Here is a 21871-nt window from a genome sequence, read left to right as displayed (position 1 = left end):
GTCAATTACTCGCATCCCATTCCTCCCGTTCATTCCCTCATTCCCCCGCTCCTCTTACTCACCTCCATTTTACCCTCCCTCACTCCCCGTTCGCTCACTCACTCACACTCTTCATGCCCACTTGTCGCTCACACTCATTCCCTCACTCCTCAAATTCCTCGCTCCCTCACACTTCTCCCCCCTCACTCACTCCCACGTCTCACTACCTCTCCGTACTCACTCCTCACTCCCTCCCTCCCTCCCTAGTCCCCGCACCCTGCCCGTCGCTCGCTCCGTGCCCGCCCGGCCCCTCACCTGCGGCGGCGGGCGCTGCCCCGGATGCCGCTGCTCGCGGCGGGCGCTGCCCCGGTTGTTGATCGCGGCTGCCGGAAGCCGACGTGGCGGCGGCGCGGCGCGGCCTCGGCGGAGCCGCCGGCCGGCATGAGGGGCTGCGGGCTGCGGCCGCCGAGCCCGGCCCCCCGGAGGGGCTGCGGGCCGCGGCCGCCCTGCCCGGCCCCGGCGCTGCTCTGCGGGCTCCTGGCGGCCGTGGCGGCGGTGGCCGAGGGCGGCCGAGCGCTCCCGCAGCTCAGCGACGACATCCCGTTCAGGGTGAACTGGCCCGGCACCGAGCTCAGCCTGGTCCGTAACTGCGCCCGCACGGCCGCTCCGCCCGGGAGGGTCTCTGAGCCCCCTCGCCACACAGGGGGGCTTGGGTGGGGCTGGTCCACCGCCCGCGGGAGCCCGGCAGTTGGGAGAGAATCCCGGGGGATTCCGTGCTGCAAGCGGCATGGGGAGAGCTGGGGGTGAAGGGGGATGGCTGGGGCTGGGGACTGTAATAAAGGTCTTGAAATGGCTGAGCAGGAGTGAGGGGAGCATAGAGGGGATCGGGGATCTGGAGAGGATCAGGGATATGAGTGGAAGTAGAAGGTCCAAAGCGAAGGCAGCAGCGAGCAACTCCCAGCCGGCTTAACCATCATACCCCAGTCTTGTGGTGTAATTAAATCCCAGGAAATACTCTAGAGCACCACTCATGAATTCAGGGGTATTTCTAATGAGTAGCATTAAAAAGCCCCTGCCTGGCTGATCCGTGGGTTGGTTGTTTTCTCAGCCAACCACTGGTGTCTTGTACAAGGAGGACAATTACATCATCATGACCACTGTGGATAAAGAGAAGTACAAGTGTCTCCTGCCATTGATAGCCAGTGGCAATGAGGTGAGTTCGGGCGAGTTATTCTGTAAATATAAACTGTAGCTGAGTCTTTACATTGTCGGTTTTAATGTAATGAAATACCCTTTTATTGCAGGAAGAAGAAAAGGACTATAAAGGTCCTACTCCAGGGGAACTGCTGGAGCCTCTCTTTAAGCAAAGCAGCTGTTCCTATAGAGTATGTTACTTCTGTCTTTTCATTAAATGCCAATTAAAAGGTTACAGGCCAGTCCATGTCAAGGTTTAGGGTATTAGGTGTGATACTAATACAGTCTGAAAGAAGGTCTTTATAACTTTATGCCTTAATATTGCTGACAAAAGTCTGTGTGATTAAAGATATCAGAATTCAGATAAATGGGTTGCTAGGGTAGCGGTTAAAAATGTGGATTAAAAAAATACTGTTTTTTCTTTGTGAAAATTTAATTTTTATCTGTGTGAAGGTCGAGGAAGTGTTCTCTGGTGTGTTTGTTTGGGCAACACTGAAACCACTCGCTGTGCTCTTGTTTTTGAGGGTGCTCCAGCATTTTGCTGCAAAAGCTAGCATTTGTGTGGTTTTGTGGTGTGTAAATACATATAAAGATAATTCTTAAAATGTATTTATTTCTAAGATTGAATCTTACTGGACTTACGAGGTCTGCCATGGGAAACACATCCGTCAGTACCATGAGGAGAAGGAAACAGGGCAGGTAGGCTGCTCACAACCCCCTTCTCCATTCCTCTTCTCTCCTGCTGAACTCCTCCAGCAGAACTGAATTCCCTGAAAAAGCTTGGAGAGTGGTAACTGGTGTTTGTTTTGATTGTAGAAAATTAACATCCAAGAATACTACCTGGGGAATATGATAATGAAGAACCCATTGTCAGAACCAGGTGTGTTTTAGATTATTTCATTCTGCTGATGTTAATGAATTTTTTGTGTTTTAATTATTCCTGTCTGACCAATCTGAGAGCCTGTTTTTAGGGAACCTGGCACAGATCCTCAGAAATATTCGAGTGCCTAGAGTGGGACTTGAGTGGAAATGAGGTCGTGGATCCCCAAACTCAAAGAGCAGTTTAGAATAACGGATTTTTGGAGCATTTTTTGCCTGTAATTTAGTTCAAAGAAGTCTTCCAAATCCACAGTGTTCATTCAGGATTGATAGGAAGAACAGAAACAGAATAGAAAAACATCACCTAGGTTGGGGTTTGTTTCGTTCTAGGCTAATATGGTGGACACCATTGTTTTCCTAGAAGTGATTAACTGGAATGCTGCAGTCCTTTGTGGGGGATTTAGTGCTGTTCATTCCACTTCTGGATCCCTGGCTGCAGCCCTGAGTTAGGGATCTTAGTCCTGGAAAGAAACAGGGCTTCAGAACCTGCTTTGTTTGGCCTTTCTGGGTGAGTGGGTGCAGCGCGTGTGCAGAGGTGCCTCGTTCTGCTGCTGCACAGAACTCAGAATGTTTGATTCAAGTCACCCGTTTTGTGGGGCTGGATGTTGAAGCGTGATGGTACCTCAGGTCACCATAGCTGAGTCTGTCAGGCTGTTGTACCTCTGCCCTTCCTGCTTAGGTGGCAGATTGTGTCCTTTCCCTACTTCCTCTCTGGCAGCTCCTGCTCCTCCCAAAGCACCTGCCTGTTTCCTATCCAATTCCCACCCTTCCCAAACAGCTGCAGTGACATGTTGTCCAGCCCGGCCTTGGTGTCAGGGCTGGGTTTGGCCTGTCCTACCAACTCCAGGTGGTTTTGTGATGAGCTGATGCGTATTTTTCTCTGTTTGCTGTGGGCCTCAGATCACTGGTTATTTCCTTTCTTTCGTCTTTCGCACTAGCAAGTGCAAAAGTGCAAGTGGCTCTTGGCAGTGTATAAAGCACCAGCAAATACACAAACCAGAAAAGTTTCTCTGTGAAATTTCATTTTATTTCAAGTGCACAAACTTAACCTCATTCTTAATTATTCCCCAGGTCAAGAAGAGAAGGAAGATTCCAAAGATGGTGCAAAAGAGGCAAGTGAAAAACATCTATTTTAACTTCTGGCATCAATAGTGGAGACAGTTTATATATGATCATAGAATCCTAGAAGGGTTTGTGTTGGAGGGGATCTCAAAGATATCCAGTGCCACCTGCCTTGGGCAGGGACACCTTTGACTATCCCAGGTTGCTCCAAGCCCCATCCAGCCAGGTGTTGGACGCTTCCAAGGATCCAGGGGCAGCCACAGCTTCTTTGGACAACCTGTGCCAGGGCCTTCCCACCTTCACAGGGAGGAATTTCTTCCTAATATCCAATCAAATGATAAGATGATGTAATTAGTCCCCTCTCTAAATGATTATCAAGAAATGAAACTGTTCCTGAGCTGCACTTCTCTTGCTTTTAATCATCAGTCCCAGCTCAGAAAATTTATTTAGTCTTGCTACTCAAATTACTTACTTACACTTAACAAAGCCCTACAGCACAAAATCCCTAAGAGATGGAGCTGACTTGCTGACCCATCCCATAATAGTCAGTGCTTCCCTTTCCCCTTAGAGAGCTTCCCCACTTGTTTAGGCCCCAAAACTCAACTCGTGAGTTGCTGATTCTATAGTAGAACAGTGGGAATACTTGATGAAGCACACTGGAGTTTGGAAATAGTGAGAGCAAGTTTGACCTTATTGCCAGTTCCCCGTCATGCTGAAATGAAGGTTTTGTGTCTGTGGCCTTTGGAATAGCCCAGGGTGGTGGTTGTGTAGCGATCTCAGCAATACCCAGGCCTGAGGAGCATTTTGAAAGTCATGTGGGGGCAGAACGCGGCCTGTTCTGGTGGCAGTGGCAGCTGTGCCTCTTGGAAAGCCGAGGAAACAACAGTTTTGCAGTGCAGCTTTTTTTCCTTCAGCTTCAGAGGAAATTAAGTCTTTATTGCCTTTTTCTTGGACAGTATTTATCATGCACTTGCTATGTCAGGATTTCCTGGAATCTCTTATCAGGAAAGGGCATGTTGGTTCTTTAGTCTTGTAAATATCTTCACTCATGCTGGAGCAGTTTCTGGGAGGAGTCAGTGGCCTGGAACAGGGTGACTTGGCTTGAAAGCCAAAGCAGGTGAGGGGCAGAAAGCTCCTGGATCCCTGGAGTGTCCTGACCCCAGAAAGCACCTGTCTTTTAGCACAGACCCCAGTCTGTTCAGCACTGAAAATCTTCAGTAGCTCAAGCAACACGGGTTAAAAAGAGCCACTTTGTGGGTTTGAGCACTTTGGGAAGCCATGAACTCCAGCTGCTTCCAGAATAGAGACTTTACCACTTTAGGGAATTAATGTCTTAAAGAGGAAGCTGGATGAAACACAGAGGAATAAACCTGAAGAGAGCAGATTGGAAGGTGTGACAAAGTAGGATTTACTTTGTATACATCATTAACTTTGTTAGCCATAGCCAGGGGTGGTGTGGGGTCCTCTGGATAAGGAGCAGCCTGGGCTGGGAATGCTGAGAGGTGTAGTGCAGGTGCCAGGGTGACTTTGCAGAGGGTTTTTTTATTCTTTAGGGCCTGGTGCTACAGGTGATGAGCCTGGCAGACCCAATCTGGGTGAACACCAGGACAGGTCTGGATGTTGCAGAAACACTGAGTAGCCACAGAGAGTCTGATTTTAACCTGGTAATGCTGGCTCTGCACAGAGGAATAACATTTTTTGTTTCAGAGGAGTCTCAGGAGCTCACCTGTTGTTATGACCTGTTCCTTTCCCTCACGCAGATCCCCACTAAAAACATCGAAGGGCAGATGACGCCCTACTACCCCGTGGAGCTGGGCAATGGCACTCCCTGCAGCCTGAGGCAGAACCTGCCCAGGTCCAGCACAGTGATGTACATCTGCCACCCCGAAGCCAAGCACGAGATTCTCTCCGTAGCAGAAGTCACCACCTGTGAATACGAGGTGGTGATCCTGACCCCGCTGCTGTGCAACCACCCCAAATACAGGTACAGGGCCCAGAACACTTCTGTTTCCTCTTAGTTTGAGATTTCTGGAGGAATCATCTTCATGGTATTTGAAGACTGCAGATACCATGTGTGTACACTTTAGAAGTCTATAAACCCAAAAGTATCTTCTCCAGCCATAACCTTAACCTTGGTTTTAGCTCCTCCCAACATGAGGAGCTCTCTAGAAGCCATTTCCATATGGAGAATTCACAATTTCAGTGTTATTTTCCAGAAATTAAGTGTAGTCTTCTTGTTTCTTCCGCTTCCCTGAACTGTACCACGTATCTGAGGGACCCCCTGAGTCTTTGGACCTTCCTAGGGGTATAAAGAGAACTGCAAAGGGAATGTGCCATACAGACAATGGGGGGATAATGGACAGGATTCCTGGATTTACACAGATGTTGGCACAAGTGAGTGTGATCTGGAACAGGCCACAAGGTGTGAAGGCAAGATCCTGCATTTTGTAAACACTTGGCAGTTGGAGTTACTAAGTGTTGCTATTTTTAATCTTTGGTATCCACTGTAAATTTTCTCATCCCATGTGGATGGGTTTGGTCATACTCTGTTATCTGCTGCACTTACCTGTGGCACTGTTGCCTGTTTCTGGCATGAGTCTTTTAAGCCTCTGTAACAGTGGAAAAAAAAACCTAGAAAGTGCACAGGGAAATTGTTCTGTTTCTTGATAAGGATAAAATCTGGAGCTGCTGCCTCCTTCCAAACAGGAAGGCATGGAAGGGTTCCTGGCCACCAGCAGGAAACACTGAAAATAAACACACAGGATCATCATTCCCCTCTTATGTCACCTTGGTAAAAAAGGAAAGGTGGAGGTGGCAGCCTGGGAATGCTGCCCAGTGACATCACAGGGATCACAACCCAAATTCCAAGTTCAGTACCCTTTTTTCCTGTTGTGTGTTCCCAAAACAGCCCCGAGCAGTGCCTCAGCCTCTGGGGCTTTCCCTGTACACCTGGCATCTCATCCAGGGGTGCACCTGCACCACCTAAGCAGCAGCAGATCCAGAAACTCAGAGTGCTGAACTGATTTCTGTACTTGAAGGTGTAACAGTGACATGTTCTTACCTTGCTGGGCAGATTCAGGGCTTCCCCTGTGAATGACATCTTCTGCCAGTCCCTGCCAGGATCCCCACTTAAACCCCACAACCTGGAACAGCTGGAGAAACAGCAGGAAATGCTGAAGATGCCTTTTAGGAGGGTTAAGGAGGTAGGATTTGTTTCATTTACTTTCCGTCTTAAAGACATTTTATAAGATGATGTCAGTTTTTCATCGGTCTTTAAGCTTGTTGAAACCATCTGTAACTCACCCTATTTGGAAGGAAAACAAAACAAGTGTGGGCAACTGATGTAAATTTTTGTAGCTTTTGTAGTCTACAGTTCACAAATGTGTGAAAGTTTTGAGTGGAATTTTCTTTCAGCTAAAGTTGACCAAAACTGCCAATCTGATTCAGTGTTCAGTAACTTCAGATAACTTGTAAGACTATATAGGGCACTTAATTGTATCCTTTAATTGCAGGAAGAAATGCCTTCAACGAAAGAAGAAAAATTCTCTTCCATCCACAAGCCTGTGGCTGTTGGGAGCCACCAGCTGTTAACAGTGGGGACAACCCACATCTCCAAACTGACTGATGAGCAGCTCATCAAGGAATTCCTCAGTGGTTCCTACTGCTTCCATGGGGTGAGCAGCAAAGCCACATAGAATAAAGCTATGTGGAATATATCCTAATTTGTGTACTTGTTTATTTTTTATCTTTAACTTTTTTGTTGAAATTCAGTTTATTTGAGCAATGAAATGAAAGTAGGTAACAGAATTAGCCGTGAAGGATGTTCATTAACTAACAGATATGGAGTTTTACGGCTGAAGCAGCTGGTTTAGGGTCTGAGGGGAAAAGGATGGGTTTGGTTTTGGGTGTTCAGTTTGTTTTAGGGGTTCTGTTTGGTTCTTTATAACACTGAGGTTTTTCCTCTCCCCAGGGCGTTGGCTGGTGGAAATACGAATTCTGCTACGGCAAATACGTCCACCAGTACCACGAGGTGTGTTCAAAGAGTTCTGTTAGTTCCTTTAAATTCCTGTTAAGAAAATACAATCCTCTGGACACGGTGTAATGATCAGCTTTTCCTGTTTTAGGATAAGGAAAGTGGCAAGACCTCCGTGGTGGTGGGTACGTGGAGCAAGGAGGAGCACATAGAGTGGTCGAGGAAGAACGCGGCCAGGACCTTCTACCTGCGAGAGGATGGCACCCAGACAGTCAGGTACCAACCAGGCTCTGCCTTGCTCTCACACCTGGGACATAGGGCCCAGTCCTGTGACATCTGGGTTACGAACAGATAAAATAAACTGCCAAGAGCAGCATGTTGATTTACCCCCCCAGTCAACATCATAAATAAGGAATTCAGCACTTCAGATATGGCACAGAGAAAAATCTTTGAACAACTCTTTCCCTCTGCAGTAACTGCAATACAACATATTGCTATATAATAGTATAATAGCTATATAATAGTATAATGTATAGTATAATAATATATATAGTATGTATATACTATATGTAATACTATACTAGATAATACACAATAATAATACTATACAATATCTATAATATATAGTATAGTGTAATAGTATATTTGTTACTATTTGTTTGTATATTAAATACTTGACCAATGATGAGGTGCTGCATTGCACCACTGAACTGCCTGCTTAAAAATTGTGTTTAATACTTCCAAACTCTTCCATTCTGATCTTTTGTGGCAGGATGGTGTCTCATTTCTATGGAAATGGAGATGTTTGTGACTTGACAGACAAGCCAAGGCAGGTGACTGTGAAATTGAAGTAAGTGGACTTTTTTACAAAGTGATATTTTATGTCTGTTTCCTGGGTCAAAGGGGAAAGCTGCTGCTATTGTCCCAAAGCTCAGAAGACAGTATCCGTTAACTTAATAAAATGCTGCAGACAGCAGTGAAATATGTGTTACTGTGTGCTTATTGCCTACCAACCCCCCAATTTCTCCTCTATTTTCAGATGTAAAGAATCAGACTCTCCTCATGCTGTGACCATTTACATGTTGGAGCCTCATTCTTGCCAATACATCCTTGGGGTATGTACAGACACGCCCTGAGGTCAGGGCTGGGAGTAGAGCACATCTCCAGGTCTATGTTTAAGGTGGCCCCTTTCTCCTGCTGATTCTTCCAAAGATTCCTGCAGGGCTGAGTTCATGGTTTGGTCTCTCTCTTCCAGGTGGAGTCTCCAGTCATCTGTAAAATCCTGGATACAGCAGATGAATACGGGCTCCTCTCGGTGCCCAGCTGAGGACAGCAAAGCCCCCAAGGCCAAATCCTGGCATTTCCATGGGAACAGCTGACAAAGGCCTCACCAGCACAGCTCTCCAAGCTGAGGGACTCGTGAACCACTTTGTGTATAACTATGTGTATATAAGAGCTTATTGATAAACTTTTAATGATTAAAACCTTGTCTTGCACTTCCTGCCTGGCTTGTGTGTGACACGTTCCCCCCTCGTTGGTGTCATTGTTAAGGTGTAAACTCAACTCAGAAAAGGCACAAAAACAACTGAAGCTTCAAGGGAGGAGTTCAGCTGCCAACAGAAGGAAAAGGTGAAGCCAACACTTCCTGCTCAGGAGACACAGCACTACTCATGGTTTTCCTACTGTTCCTGCTTTCTCCAAACACCAATGTTACCTCACTCTAACTGCTGGGAATTGTATTCTCCTGTCACGCACACCTCTTCAGCTGCTATTTCTGGGCTGCTTCCCAGGACATTCCATTTATTTATTTATATTTAACACTATAGAGTTCGTCTTCGTACAATATTTTCTCAACTTCCTTCCTGCCACCAGGTCCAGTTCCCTGTAGCATGTTTACCTTGCAAAGAGCATTGGGGAAGTTTTAATCTGCTGGCACTAGACATTCCTACAAGTAAATTGGGAGGGAGCAGATAAGTTGAAATACTGCTGCCAGGAGGGTGTGATTTGCTTTATATTTTCGAAAAAGTTTGTAATGGCCAACACCCAGCAAAGCCTTGGATATTTGGTGCTGTAGCAACAGTGTCTAGTTGGTGTCTGTTGGTCACTTCCGTGTGCCCACCACATTTCTTCTTTTCTGCAACCCTTTTGCAAGGCACAGAAATTTCTGACAGCTGTGGGGAGGAACCTGCCAGCCACGTGGCAGATGAGTGGGCAAATAATGCCCAAAATACTCCCCTGAGCTGCTGGACTGTTGCAACAGAACCTGTTCTAGTGTCTCACCGAGCAGAAAACCCAAACAGCAGCAGCAGCATGATTTGGCATTTAAATTGACTCTCACTTCTCTTGCTCATACCCTGATTTCTGAGGCTCAGCAAGGTGGCAGAGGGAGCTGGAAAGGGGGAAGAGTCTTTTACATAGATTTATTTCCCCATGGAAAAGTCTTGGACCCAAATTCCCCCATTCCCAGCCTTCCTGCCAGCCAGAGGCATCAGCAGCCAACACAGAGTAAGAAAAGATGAAAGCATTTCACCTGCCTGTGCAAGGGGCTGGCTGGATTCCCTCGTTAAGGCTCCAAGCTGTGCAGTCCCTTGGGATGGTTTTATTTTGGATCAAGGCTGCCCTGATGAAAGGCTGGAGCCACTCAGCTCTGGGCAGCCTCAGCAACCCTCAGGCTGTGCCAGGGAAGGAAACACAACACACTCGCTCTGCCTGCACATCCCTCCTTGTGGTGATTAGATCAGAGGGCAAGCCAAGAATAGTTATTTTGTGGAATGTCAGAATTCCCCACATGGGAGGGAACTCCCTGGTGGGAGGGGGAAGCACAACCCGACTCAGAAGCCACAGCACCTGGTGCCCCCCAACAGCAGATTTTGCCATGGTGTGAGCAAACAGGCTCTTGCCAAACCCGTGTTCCTCAGCCTCAACTTCCCATTGCACAGGAAGCTCTACGCTCACAGCCATTCCTGCCCGGCATCCCGGCTGCCCCAGCACCCACATCCACCTCCAAAAGAAACATGCTTTGCTCCCCCTCCTCTCCCATCCCCTCCTGACCAACAGCTGAGCTCGATTTGCTCCTACACCTTCAGGAGGTAGAGCTGTTTCACACAGACAAATGCATTTGTGTCTGTTTCCTGGGTCAGAGGGGAAAGCTGCTGCTGTTGTCACAAAGCTCAGAAGACAGTATCTGTTAACTTAATAAAATGCTGCATTTCCAGGTCATAAATATATTTTTATCCAGCACCTAAATCCAAGCCCACTTTAATAAGAAAAGCTCCAGTGAGGTCTGGTCTCCTCAAAGCTGGTGCTGATCCTCTTTGGATTTGAGCAGCTCCTATGCAGGTTCAGCTCTCCTCCATTAAACAATATTTCCAGTGCACAAAAAAACTTTTCCTGCAGAGAGACAAATGGCACATGACCTGGTTTGGGAATGAAAGCATTGGTCTTGCTCTTGGCCACATGGTGTTAACCTTCCTTGCTCAGTCAGACCTTTCTTGTGTCCTGCTCTTCCCTCATTTCCCAAAATAAGAGGTTGCTTAAAATTAAAATTAAAAAAAAAAAACAAACAACAAAAAGCAACCAAAATACCCCCCCCCCAAAAAAAACCCAAAAAACCCCCAAAAAAACCAAACCCCAAAACACAGAGGGGGTGTTGGACAAAACAAATGACAGAATAATTCCAGCACAGGGAGTGGGTGGGATAACTGTGCTTGTACCAAAAAGCTGCCTTTTTAACTTTGTCCCTTCCTACCATGATTGATCCTCTCTAGGATTTTGCTGGCCCCTGTGCTTGGATGTAGCTGTCCCATCTTCCCAAAGGAAAGCACAGCCCAAGGTTCATGCCTTCTAAATACAGAACTACTGTATTTAGATGGAGAATTCTCCAACTACAGGCCTCAACCCACACTGACAGCAGTTGTGAAAATTTCCCCTGACATATTCCAGCTTATCAGTTTCATGTCCCTTTTATCAAAGCAGGTTGGGATCTGTCTGAAGAATGGATGACTGTGGGGCAATTCCCAGAACCTGCCACAGCAGGAAAGTGCCCAGTCAGACCAGACAGCACAAACCATCTTGGGTTTTCCAGCCCCCAGGGCTGGACAGAGGGGCCTCTGGGCTGCTGTGAGAGTTTCCAGTCACTGGTGGTTGCAAAAGAGTGGACAAAAAAAATTTGGAAGAGATAAAAAGGCAAGCACTGACCCCAGTGAAAGCTCCAGGTAATAATTTAGAGAAGGTTCGTACCCAGGCGTCCCTATGGGGCATCAACTGACCCCAGGACATGTGATGGCCTCTCCTCTGACCTTCCTCCCCACTCAAGCTGGTTTTATATTATTTTCTTTGAGGGAGAGGCAAAGGTGAAGTTACAGTTGATGCCATTTCAGTTACAGTTGATGTCATTTCATGGTTATGAGGAGTTTGAGTGACTTTAGTCATCAGCATGGGCTATTAGCACAAGTAACCTGAATTTCTGAGTTAAAGAAGTCAGGATCAGCTTTGTCTGGATCATTCCTTTGGTTCCGTTCTCGTGAGCACTGTTGTTTTTGACACAGCACGACCACAGCACCAGGGTGTTGCTCTATCCTTTGCTCTGTGTTCCCCTGGGAGCAGCACTCCAAGCTCCCTCAGCATTCCTGCAGTCTGTCCCTGCTGAACTCTGGCCAACTCAGCCCTCCTTGCTGAACTTGGTTCTCAGTTTCTTCCCCCACCTCTGATGCTGAGGCCGAGGCAAACCCTCGGGACGACACTGCGATGCATTAAACGAGCAACTTCCACCTTTTATTTCCCCCTCGGCCACGGATTGGGAAACGCCTGAGAGCGGCGCGAAGAGGAAAACTTGACGGATTTCACCGGAGAGGATCATCTCCGGCACCACCCGCTCCTCCTCCGCCGGGCACAGCGGAGGGGGCGAGGCTGGGCCGCCCCGCTCCGCTCCCAGCTCCACAAAAAGCACCCGAGGAAGCAGAAGGTGAGGGAGGAGCGTCCAGGAGAGCAGGTACGAGGGGTCAGAGGGATGGGGGAGTGGCTGGAAGTGAGGAGAGAGCTGTATGATAAATTGACGATGCTTTTCACACCCCGGGGGATTCCTGGCTCGCTCACCCGTGCCGGCTGTTCCTGCGGGATGTGGGGTGCGCTGGGGGTCCTGCTAGCAGTGGGGGGCAGAGCTGGGAAGTCACTGACGCCCCTTCCCTTCAGTTAAATCTGGTGGCCCGAGCCCGGTGGGCAGCAAAAGGGACTGTGGTGACACGGGTTACTCACACGGAGCTCTGTACTTGCCTTTGCAGGGAACAAATACATGGCTTGGAGCAGCAGGGTCAGGGACTCTTGACAGAGACCCGGGGCAGGATTGGAGCCGGGCAGCGACGCTCCCGGCACTGGTAATGTTGTGGTTCACTGGGGCAGCGACCTCTCCTGGCTGCCTCCCATATCCTGCTTCCAAGAAAACCTACTGTGACAGGTAAGGCCAAACAAATGGTCACTGGTAAATCCTCGGCAGAGCAAAGCTCCAGGGGCTGGGATCAGGAGAAGATCTGTAGTCACACAACAACGTGGAGCTCCCTGGGGTGAAACTGAAGTGGCTGAACAGATTTTGGAGGGGTCAGACTTACTTGGTTGTCATGCACCGGGATGGGAGCCATAAAACCTGAGTCCCACAGAGCCATGAAGGCCATTTCAGATTTTGCATGGGGAAGATGGTATTGCAGGGGCTGCCTGGGAAAGAAAAGAAAGGAAAATTCAGACTTTATCTACCATGACCTCAGATGAATAGTGCTCTCCTTCAAATCATTCTCTGACACTCTCTCTCTTACTCTGAAGTAAGATGTGTTTTGTTTTGCTGGATAAAAAGGGATTCATGGATACAACTAGTGAAACGATTTCTGGACTTCAACTAAATTAGGATTATTTTTAAGGGTATTTGTTAGCATATTATAATGATGGATTTAACATTTATTTTCTCCAGAATGAAGATCCTTCCTGGCTGCCTTCACTTCTACTTCATTCCTTTCTTACTCAGCAGAGCACATGGATTCCTAATGTGGAGAACACCCCCAGCCTTCTTGGTTTATAACTACTCCTATTCAAATCTCTCCTCTGTCTCAGAAGCACAAGCTCCAAAAACAGCAAGAGCTCTCAATTTCTCACACAATGTTATTGAAAAAATTACCAAGAGAGACTTGGAAGGATTTGACTGGCTGGAAGTTCTGGACTTTTCCTACAATCAGATCAGGGCTGTTGAGCCTGGAGTGTTCCAGAGTCTGCTCAGCCTGGTTTCTGTGGATTTATCATCTAATGATGAGAAGCTGCTTCTGTCAGATCTCCCACCCCACCTGAAGCTCTCACCCACTGGCACAGCTCCAAGGTCTTTGCAGCTTTCCAGGAATTCTGGCAAATCCTCAGGGGCTGCTCTGGAGCCTTCTGCTCCTGCTGAGGAGCTGTCACGTTCTGGAGTTCTGTCTCTCCTGCAAATCCTTAGCCCCAGGCTCAGGAGAAGCACAGGGAATCTTTTTCGGAGGGGAGGGAGGAACACAACGGCCCTCCCCACAGCCACACCTGAGCCCACCCTCTGTGGAACTCCCATGAACGGGACACTTGACCTGTCCCACAGCAACCTCTCCCAGGATGAGCTGATGGTAAAACTGGATGAAGATCTCTGCCAAGCCCAACTGGGCAGGATTTTGGAGCTTGACATCAGTCACAACAACGTGGAAATGGATCTTCTGTCACTGTTTACCCTGTTCTTACCAATGGAAAATACACTGTCCATTGACGCCAGCTACAACAAGTTAACCATTAACATCCTGGATGTTGAGTTCCTCTGTAAGTTCCCATCCCACCAGCTTTTGTTCCTAAACATCAGCAACAACCCCATCAACAACCTCTATACACTGTGCCTCCCTTCCAGCATCAAGGAAATTGATCTGTCCTTCACCAACATCAGCCAAATACCCCCGAATTTTGCTAGAAAATTGTTTAACTTGGAAAAAATGTATGTTCAAGGAAACCACTTCATCTACACAGCATTCTCAGAAAGCAGGAATACACTTCCAATGTGTGTTCCTCCCCCTGGAACTGTACACATCAACACCATCTCCTTTGTCAGGAACGAGGCTGGGACACCCATTGAAAGCCTTCCCGAGAAAGTGAAACACCTGGGAATGTCCAACTGCTCCATTGTGGAACTGCCAGAATGGTTTGCTGACACAGTGAAAGAACTGTTATTTCTGGACCTCAGCAGCAACCACATTTCTGTACTTCCCAATTTCCCCCCCTCCCTGTTGCATCTCGACCTCAGCAACAACAACATCAAAGTCATCTCCCCCAGTCTAAAATCTCTCTCCAACTTAACAATATTTAGGATTCAAAGTAACGAAATTATGGATATACACATGGAGTATTTTCCATCAGCCTTAAAAAAATGTGATTTTAGCAAAAACAAGGTGAAGGTGTTGTCCTTAACTTCTGCCCTGGAGAAGCTGGAACATCTCAATGTTTCTGGGAACCTCATCACACGTCTGGAGCCTACCAGCCACCTTCCTGCACTGACCAGCCTAGACAGCAGCCACAACCTTATCCCAGAGCTGCCTGATGGCTTCGGGGAATCCCTCCCAGGGCTGAAGTATTTTAATCTATCAGGGAATAAGATCTCCTTTCTGCAGCGTGGCTCTCTCCCAGCTTCTCTGGTTGAGCTGGACATCAGTGACAACGTCATCACAACCATCGTGGAAGCCACGTTTGGCCCACTGATGAGCCTCAGGGTTCTGACTGTCAAAGGGGAGCATTTTTTCTGTACCTGTGACCTGTACTGGTTCGTGAACATCTACATCCATGAGCCCCAGCTGGAGATTAAAGGCAGGGAGGCCGTGAAGTGCAGCTTCCCCCCAGAGCGCCGGGGCTCCCTGGTGGGCAGCAGCCGCCTGACACTGCTGTATTGCTCCCTGGGTGTCCAGCTGGCCGTGACTGCTGGTGCCGCTGGCCTGGCTGTGCTGGCCCTCACCGCACTCTGCTGGCGACTGGATGGGCCCTGGTACATCAGGATGGGCTGGTACTGGTGCATGGCCAAGAGGAAGCAGTACAAGAAGAGGCCAGAAAACAAACTCTTTGATGCCTTCATCTCGTACAGCGAGCATGACGCCAACTGGACCAAAGAGAAACTGCTGGAAAAGCTGGAAAATGATGGGTTCAGGATATGTTACCATGAGAGGGATTTCAAACCAGGGCATCCTGTGCTTGGGAACATTTTTTACTGCATAGAGAACAGCCATAAAGTGCTTTTTGTTCTCTCTCCCAGCTTTGTGAACAGCTGCTGGTGCCAGTACGAGCTGTATTTTGCTGAACACCGGGTCCTGAATGAAAACCTGGATTCCCTCATCATGATCGTGCTGGAAGATCTCCCACCCCATAGCGTCCCACAGAAATTCAGCAAACTCAGGAAACTGCTGAGAAGGAAAACCTACTTGAAGTGGAGCCCTGAGGAACAGAAACAGAAAATGTTCTGGCATCAACTAAAAGCTGTCCTAAAAACAACCAATGAGCCGCTCGTGAGAGCGGAGAACGGATCCACTCTGGAAATGCAGGAGCTGGAATGAGACCCAGGGAACTCGGAGAACTGTGCCTGGAAAGCCTGTGGTCAGATAAAAGCATTTAGCTCTTGCAAAGGCTGCTGTGATGCCCAGGGGTTTGTCTCGATCAGCCCCAGGAGAGGTTCCTAGGGGGACTGCAGCACACCCATTATTCCCTCTGATAAAGAATCCTGAAGGGATGAGACCCAAGCACTGATAAAAACCCTTTTCCTCCTGGATGCATGAATTTGTCCAGCTATTCCCAGCATTTCCCAGCATGTAAGTGCTGTGGATGTCACCTGAAAGGAAGAACTGCTCAAGTCACAGTGCATGTCCTTGCTGGCTTCCTGAGGTGGTGGCAGTGAGAAGCAGTGTCTTAGGACTGGACTACAGATTCCCGGTTCTGGGACAGCTTAAGGTGGGAACACACCCTGTGTGCAGGTAAGAGAGCCATAAACCACACTGGTACACAGGGAGCAGCTCCCTTCTGTGCTTTCATAAGGAAAGATTAAAGATGTACTTAATTTAGCCCTCTGAGAGAGGCTAAACCCACACTGCTACAGACTTCGGGTTCGGGGACTGCTGGAAGAGATGAGATTTGAAAATCTTTTGTAAATTCAGAATAAAATATACAACCAGTCAGTACAAAAAGGACCAGCTGAGTGTGGTGGTCTCTGCTGTTAAACAACCGGGGTGAGCTTTGTTTGATCACCAATCTCTGGAGAATAAGCAAGTTTTGTACATTATTATTTAGATTTAGGAAAGTTCCAACTTACCTAGTCACCCTGACCCATTTCCAATGGATTCAGTGCTACCTCTACATGATCCTTGCCCTCACCTAGTGCCACTTGATAATTTTATTTATTGTGCTTGGGAAAAAACAAAAGAAATTCAGCTGATACAACATTCAAGGGAAATCAACAGACTGTGACAGAAAATAAACCAGGTGAGGACAAGGCATTTGGTTTAGCATGACTTGGACTTGCTCCTGTGATGAGCAAACACAAACAACATCCCAGTAGAAAATCCCAAATCCAGGAATGCAGCATGTTTGGAACACAGACTCTGAAAAGGAATTGGCTCTGCTGTGACAAAACAAGACTAATACCAACCTATTTGCTGCCAAAAGGGGGAACATGCAACAAAAATCTCCATTGACAGAGATCCCTTGGAACTCAGTGCAAACCCACCTTACCTCAGCAAAATGATTTGGCATCATCAGCTTTGAGGTTTTATGTATTAGGATAAAACCCACAATCCTGCAGGCCAGCAGCTGAAAAAGCCAACTCTTTTCACCACAGAGATCTAGAACTTAGAAAGACTGTGAATTATAAAAATATTACAAATATTTTTGTTCATTTAAACAGCCAGAAATCACTTGTTAATGAGATTAATGAACCCCAAGTAATTAATCAGTTGTTTTTCTAATAGCCTTTATGTTTTCCTCTTTCTAAAGCACTCAGTGGTCACATTTCTCACTTCCTCTCTCCCCACACATTTCCCACCTCCACATTCCGCTGCTTCCCCCTCAGTTCCGTTGCTGCTTGTTAACCTTGTAGTGACTCTTTACTGGTTCTTTACTGGTTCTGTGCTCAGCAGGCTTCTGACAGAAGAGGATAAGGGAAAAAAAGGGAGCAGTTATACTCCAGAAGAGTCTAAACCAATTATTTTATCAAAAATTTGATTATTTCAGTCCATGATTCACTGTAAAGTTGTAACGGCTTTCAAAATCCAATCTTGATTTACTGTGTCTGTGAACCTCCCACAAAACAACTACTTAGTACAGCCGGCAACTTAAATGAGGTTTGTTTTTTTTTTCCTGCAGAGTAAAAGGTTATGCACTTACTTATCTGGCACCATGATACTGTACAGATCAACACCGATATTAATTACACAGGTGGTTGTTAAGGGCACAGCTGGCACCAGCAGTTAACAGAGAGCTAAGTACAAAGAGCTTTGATGGGACTTCAGTTCTTTTGTCACATAAAGGCAATAAAACCTCCTGCTTGGCCCCTTCTTGCTTTACTCCCACATGAATACTCAATGCAAATGTTTTATGAGGTGTGAGTGGTTTAATTTTGAAACACGTGATTAAGTTCATGTCATCTAAAGCACAGGAGAAGTTGCACATGCACACAGCAAACCCCCAAAACTGCCTCATGTATATTTTTCCCTCCAGTACAATTTATACTGAAGAGAAATTCAAATACAGAACAGTCAAACAAGATCTTTCCATTATCTTTTATACTTAGTTTAAAAAGAACCACACTTATTCATTTAGAGAAAAAAAAATCTAGGCAGAGAGAAAAGACTTATGGAAATATTTTTCATTTTACATTTGTATTAGAAAGTTGTTCACACTGATTTTATTGCAAGAAAGCTGGTTTGAATTATTCAGAATTAATTCATATTCAGTGTTAAATGAAGAACAGTGTTCCAGGAGAATCTTGAGAACAGTTTAGTTAACAAAAAGCCTGAACAAACAACTCACAGACAGCAATGGTGTGGACATTTCTTGTTTCTAAAATATCAAATCACGTTCCCATCACTGTCGTTTTCCTAAAGATGTGGCACTTTCCTATAGCAAGGCATCAAAAGCCTGTGGCACAATAATTGTCAGAGGCACTGAGGCTCTGCTGAAGTCCACAGAAGCTGAAAGGTGATTGTTTGTTTAGAAGAGATCTGGCCACTTAGAGAAAGAATGTCAGGAATTTAAATGCCCCTGATCTGTTCTGTCTCCCAGGGAATTCCCACAATAAAATACAACACAAATGGGTGAATTTATTTAAAAATTACTTCTGTTATTTGCTCGCTGTGTAGACCAACAGACAAAATTTCAAAGCAGACAGATGAGATCAAACTGATGTTAGACTTAACAAAACCTCAGAAACTGGTCATTCTGGTTGTAGACACATTAACAGCTGCCAGTTCTGCCCGTCAGGAATAGCCAAATCCCCATTTATACAAAGTCATGGGCAAAAGAGCAAGCAGCAACACAACTCTGCGCCTGACAGCTGACCAGTTAGGGAATTCCAGAAGTGACTGTATTCTTCCTGGTGCATCAGTCACATAATATTGCAAAATTCATCTTTATCCTCAAGTAATACGAATCATTAGGTAGTGCATTACTATTTCTATCAGATGTAAAACACTTCTCCAAATTATTTTGGGATACAGAATGCCACCATCATTAAAATCAACACCCAGCAGATATTAATGTACATACTGCAGAGGTTTATCCCAGTGCCACACTTCCCAAAGGTCCCTCCCCAGTGGAAATATAACACTGACCAAACAAAGCCTTTCCCACTTGAAGAAGTCAAAACTGAAATCCTGAACTTTAGTTGGGTTCATAGAAATTTTGCCATTTACCTCAACAGAACTAGGGTTTCATTCCATGAAGATAAAGGACTTTTGTTATTACTGCAAAGTATTTGTTCTTCCAACCGTCGGCAATGGGAAGAGTTTAAACTCAAATGCTACCAAGCATCTCCTCAATTCTTCCTTCCTGAAAATACAAGACATTTATAATATTTGGCGTTATCATATAATGGTTTGGGTTGGAAGGGACCTTAAAGATGATCCAGTTCATTCCCTGCCATAGGCTGGGACACCTTCCCCTATCCCAGGTTGAGCCCTGTCCAGCCTGGCTTTATGACATAATGAACCACATAATCATGGCATCTAGGTTTTGTTTGTTTGGTTTTTTTTACTTGCCCAGCAGTAAAATTTAGTAACAAAACCACCCTCGTGCAACAATTCCGAATCTAAAATATCCCCCTTGTTGGCTCTCCACAGGAACTCCAGAGCATGTCACGGAGGTGAGAGCTCCACGTTTGCTTCCAATGCAAACGGGCATGGTGTTTCTATTTATTGGCAGCAATATCATGGAGTTTGGAGCAATTCCTCCCCAAAGCAGAGCAAGGGACCCTCAGGAATGGCTGGGTGGTGCCAAGGCTACACGGAGGGCAGCGGTATGTGCCTGGCGGGAGCAGCGCCGCAGTCCCACCCTGCGCTGCTGGAGTGATGGAGCGCGGGGCCGCAGGGCTTGGCAAAGGCGAAGGCGGAGCCCGCGGGCTGCAGGCTGTGCGGGGTGCTCACCTCTGCCGAGGGGCTGCTGTTGTACACGCTGTAGTAGGGCTCGATCCGCGTGTTCATCGGGGTGGAGCTGCTCTGCCCGTAGTGCTGCTGGCCCGCGGATGCCATGGGACTCAGCACGCTGTCCTTGGAGTGGCTGGCACCGCATGCCTGCTCCAAACCCTTCTTCTGAGGCTTGGGAGACAACACGTAGGCTGAGTTTGTCTCGTGGTGGGACGATTTGTTCCTGTTGACCTCCAGGCTGCCTTTGCCCATGGCTCGAAGCCTCGTCTTGTGCTTGCAGCAGAAAAAGATCAGGGCCACATACTGCAGGCACCAGAGCACACGTCTCCGCAGCCCCGCGCTATTGCGGGAATATATAAAGGGATTTAATCCCGATTTGAAAAAAATGAGGGTAAACCCACACAGCTCAAACTGGTAGAGCACAAAGCCACCACTGCCGGACAGCATGTCCTGCACCAAGGAGATGGCCAGGGGCAGGCAGCACACCAGGACGGAGAGCACGATGACCACGCACGTCACCACTGCCCTGGAGTCTTTGGCCGTGGCCAGGTTGACGGCCGAGGCCAGCGGGAGCCGGCTGGCGAGCTTGGCATGGCCGTGGGGTGGCTTGGTGCAGCTCTGGGTCCTGTACAGGGAGGGCACGGCCCCGGGCCCCGCAAAGGGCGGAGCCCTGGGGGTGCCCACGGCCACGGCGGGCGGGCACTTCCTCGCCCGCGCGTTCCTGCGCAGGGCCTGGGCGATCATCACGTAGGACACGGACACGACGGCCACGCAGCAGATGAAGTCGGTGACGTAGAGGTAGAGGATGAGCTTGCCCTGTCCTCTGGGCAGGCTGGCCATGGGCAGGCAGAGGCGGGAGCCGCGGGTGCGCAGCGTGGCCAGCGTGGCCAGGGTGAAGCTGGCGGCCCAGAGCAGCAGCGTGAGCAGCAGCGAGCAGGGCGCGGAGGCGGCGCGGTGCGGGTGCTTGCCCAGGACCATGCGCAGCCGGTGCAGCGCGATCACCGCTACTGTCTTGAGCGACATGATGATGAAGCCGGAGCTGGTGAGGTGGAAGGTGAAGCAGAAGTTGCCGGGCACGCCGCGGACCGGGCCGAAGAACAGGACGAAGGCGAACATGGGAGCGGCCACGCCGCAGATGAAGAGGTCGCAGAAGGAGAGGTTGAGGATCATGAAGTCGAAGTCGGTGCGGAATTTCCGGAGGGCCGGGTCGAAGAAGGAGAGCAGCACGATGAGGTTGCCGTAGGAGCCGAGGCAGAAGACGAGGGCCAGCAGGGAGGCGCAGGCGGCCAGTGTGGCGGTGTGGGTGCCCTCCCGCAGCTCCGCGGGGCCGCTGCCGTTCGCGCCCAGCTGCTCCGCGGGCCCGGCCGGCAGCCGCCCTGACCCGTTCATCGCCGCCCGGCCCCTTCACAGCCCGCTCATCGCCGCCGCGGGGCTCCCGCCTTGCCGCTTCACCGCCCCCTCATCGCCGCCTCAGGGCTCCCGCCCAGCCCCTCCACCGCCCGCTCACCGCCGCCTCAGCGCCGCACGCCCCGCCATGGCGCCCGGCGCGGCCCCTCCCCGCTCCGTTCCGCTCCCTCCGCCGCGGCGGGGCCGAGCCGAGCCGGGGCGGGCGGCGGGGACGGAGCCGCAGTCCCCCCCGCACCGCCAAGCACAGGCGGGCCCGGGGGAGGCGGCACCGAGCTCCCCAAAGCCCCGCTGGCGCTGCATCCCCGCCACTCGAGCTCGGGGAGCAGCGGTGATGCGAGCGGGTGGAGCAGCACAGAGTGTGGGCTAGAGAATCACAGAAAGATGCGGGTGGGAAGTGGACTGCAAGACCATGTCGTTCCTCTCCCTGCCATGGGCAGGGAAATCTTTCACTAGCCCAGGTTGCTCCAAGCCCTGTCCAACCTGGCCGTGGACACTCCCAGGGATCCAAGGGCAGGCACAATCTGAGCAATCTGTGCCAGGGCCTCATCAGCCTCACAGGGAAGAATTTCTTCCTTATATCCTGTCTGAACCTACTCTCTTTCAGTGTGAACCCATTCTCCCTTGTCCTTTCACATGCCCTTGTAAATAGTCTTGCCTCATCTTTCCTGTAAGTTCCCTTCAGGTACTGGAAGGCTGCAATTAGATCAGCCTGAAGCTTCTT

At 48.6% G+C, this 21871-nt stretch overlaps 3 protein-coding genes across 3 annotated transcripts; 2 read left to right on the top strand and 1 right to left on the bottom strand.

Moving 5' to 3' along the window:
* Positions 1 to 310: 310 nt before the first annotated feature.
* Positions 311 to 8583, top strand: ERLEC1 (endoplasmic reticulum lectin 1). The gene is made up of 14 exons (XM_066177960.1): positions 311 to 618; positions 1088 to 1192; positions 1284 to 1364; positions 1795 to 1872; positions 1990 to 2053; positions 3124 to 3164; positions 4875 to 5098; positions 6188 to 6317; positions 6627 to 6788; positions 7085 to 7144; positions 7239 to 7363; positions 7860 to 7937; positions 8127 to 8202; positions 8343 to 8583. The coding sequence occupies exons 1-14, from the start codon at positions 319 to 321 to the stop codon at positions 8412 to 8414; spliced, it is 1596 nt and encodes a 531-aa protein (XP_066034057.1). The 5' UTR covers positions 311 to 318; the 3' UTR covers positions 8415 to 8583.
* A 3928-nt stretch (positions 8584 to 12511) lies between these two features.
* Positions 12512 to 16265, top strand: LOC136286411 (toll-like receptor 2 type-1). Its single transcript, XM_066177957.1, has 2 exons — positions 12512 to 12539; positions 13044 to 16265. The coding sequence occupies exon 2, from the start codon at positions 13045 to 13047 to the stop codon at positions 15667 to 15669; it is 2625 nt and encodes an 874-aa protein (XP_066034054.1). The 5' UTR covers positions 12512 to 12539; position 13044; the 3' UTR covers positions 15670 to 16265.
* Positions 16266 to 17869: 1604 nt separating this feature from the next.
* GPR75 (G protein-coupled receptor 75) lies at positions 17870 to 21184 on the bottom strand. The gene has a single exon (XM_066177959.1). It carries the CDS (start codon positions 21130 to 21132, stop codon positions 19600 to 19602), a length of 1533 nt encoding a protein of 510 aa, XP_066034056.1. The 5' UTR covers positions 21133 to 21184; the 3' UTR covers positions 17870 to 19599.
* Between the last annotated feature and the right edge of the window lie 687 nt (positions 21185 to 21871).

Source organism: Chamaea fasciata, unplaced genomic scaffold, assembly GCF_029207755.1.
Source record: "Chamaea fasciata isolate MVZ Bird 193981 ecotype frontalis unplaced genomic scaffold, bChaFas1.0.hap1 SCAF_3, whole genome shotgun sequence".
Taxonomy (NCBI): domain Eukaryota; kingdom Metazoa; phylum Chordata; class Aves; order Passeriformes; family Sylviidae; genus Chamaea; species Chamaea fasciata.
This window is presented reverse-complemented; position numbering and strand designations above follow the sequence as displayed.

Bases quoted from the DNA above. Each gene is read 5' to 3' on its own strand.
- ERLEC1 (XM_066177960.1), top strand. From the start codon at position 319: ATGCCGCTGCTCGCGGCGGGCGCTGCCCCGGTTGTTGATCGCGGCTGC. The intron at 1,193-1,283 runs GTGAGTTCGGGC...CTTTTATTGCAG, and splicing joins TGATAGCCAGTGGCAATGAG to GAAGAAGAAAAGGACTATAA. The intron at 5,099-6,187 runs GTACAGGGCCCA...CTTGCTGGGCAG, and splicing joins TGCAACCACCCCAAATACAG to ATTCAGGGCTTCCCCTGTGA.
- LOC136286411 (XM_066177957.1), top strand. From the start codon at position 13,045: ATGAAGATCCTTCCTGGCTGCCTTCACTTCTACTTCATTCCTTTCTTA.
- GPR75 (XM_066177959.1), bottom strand. From the start codon at position 21,132: ATGAACGGGTCAGGGCGGCTGCCGGCCGGGCCCGCGGAGCAGCTGGGC.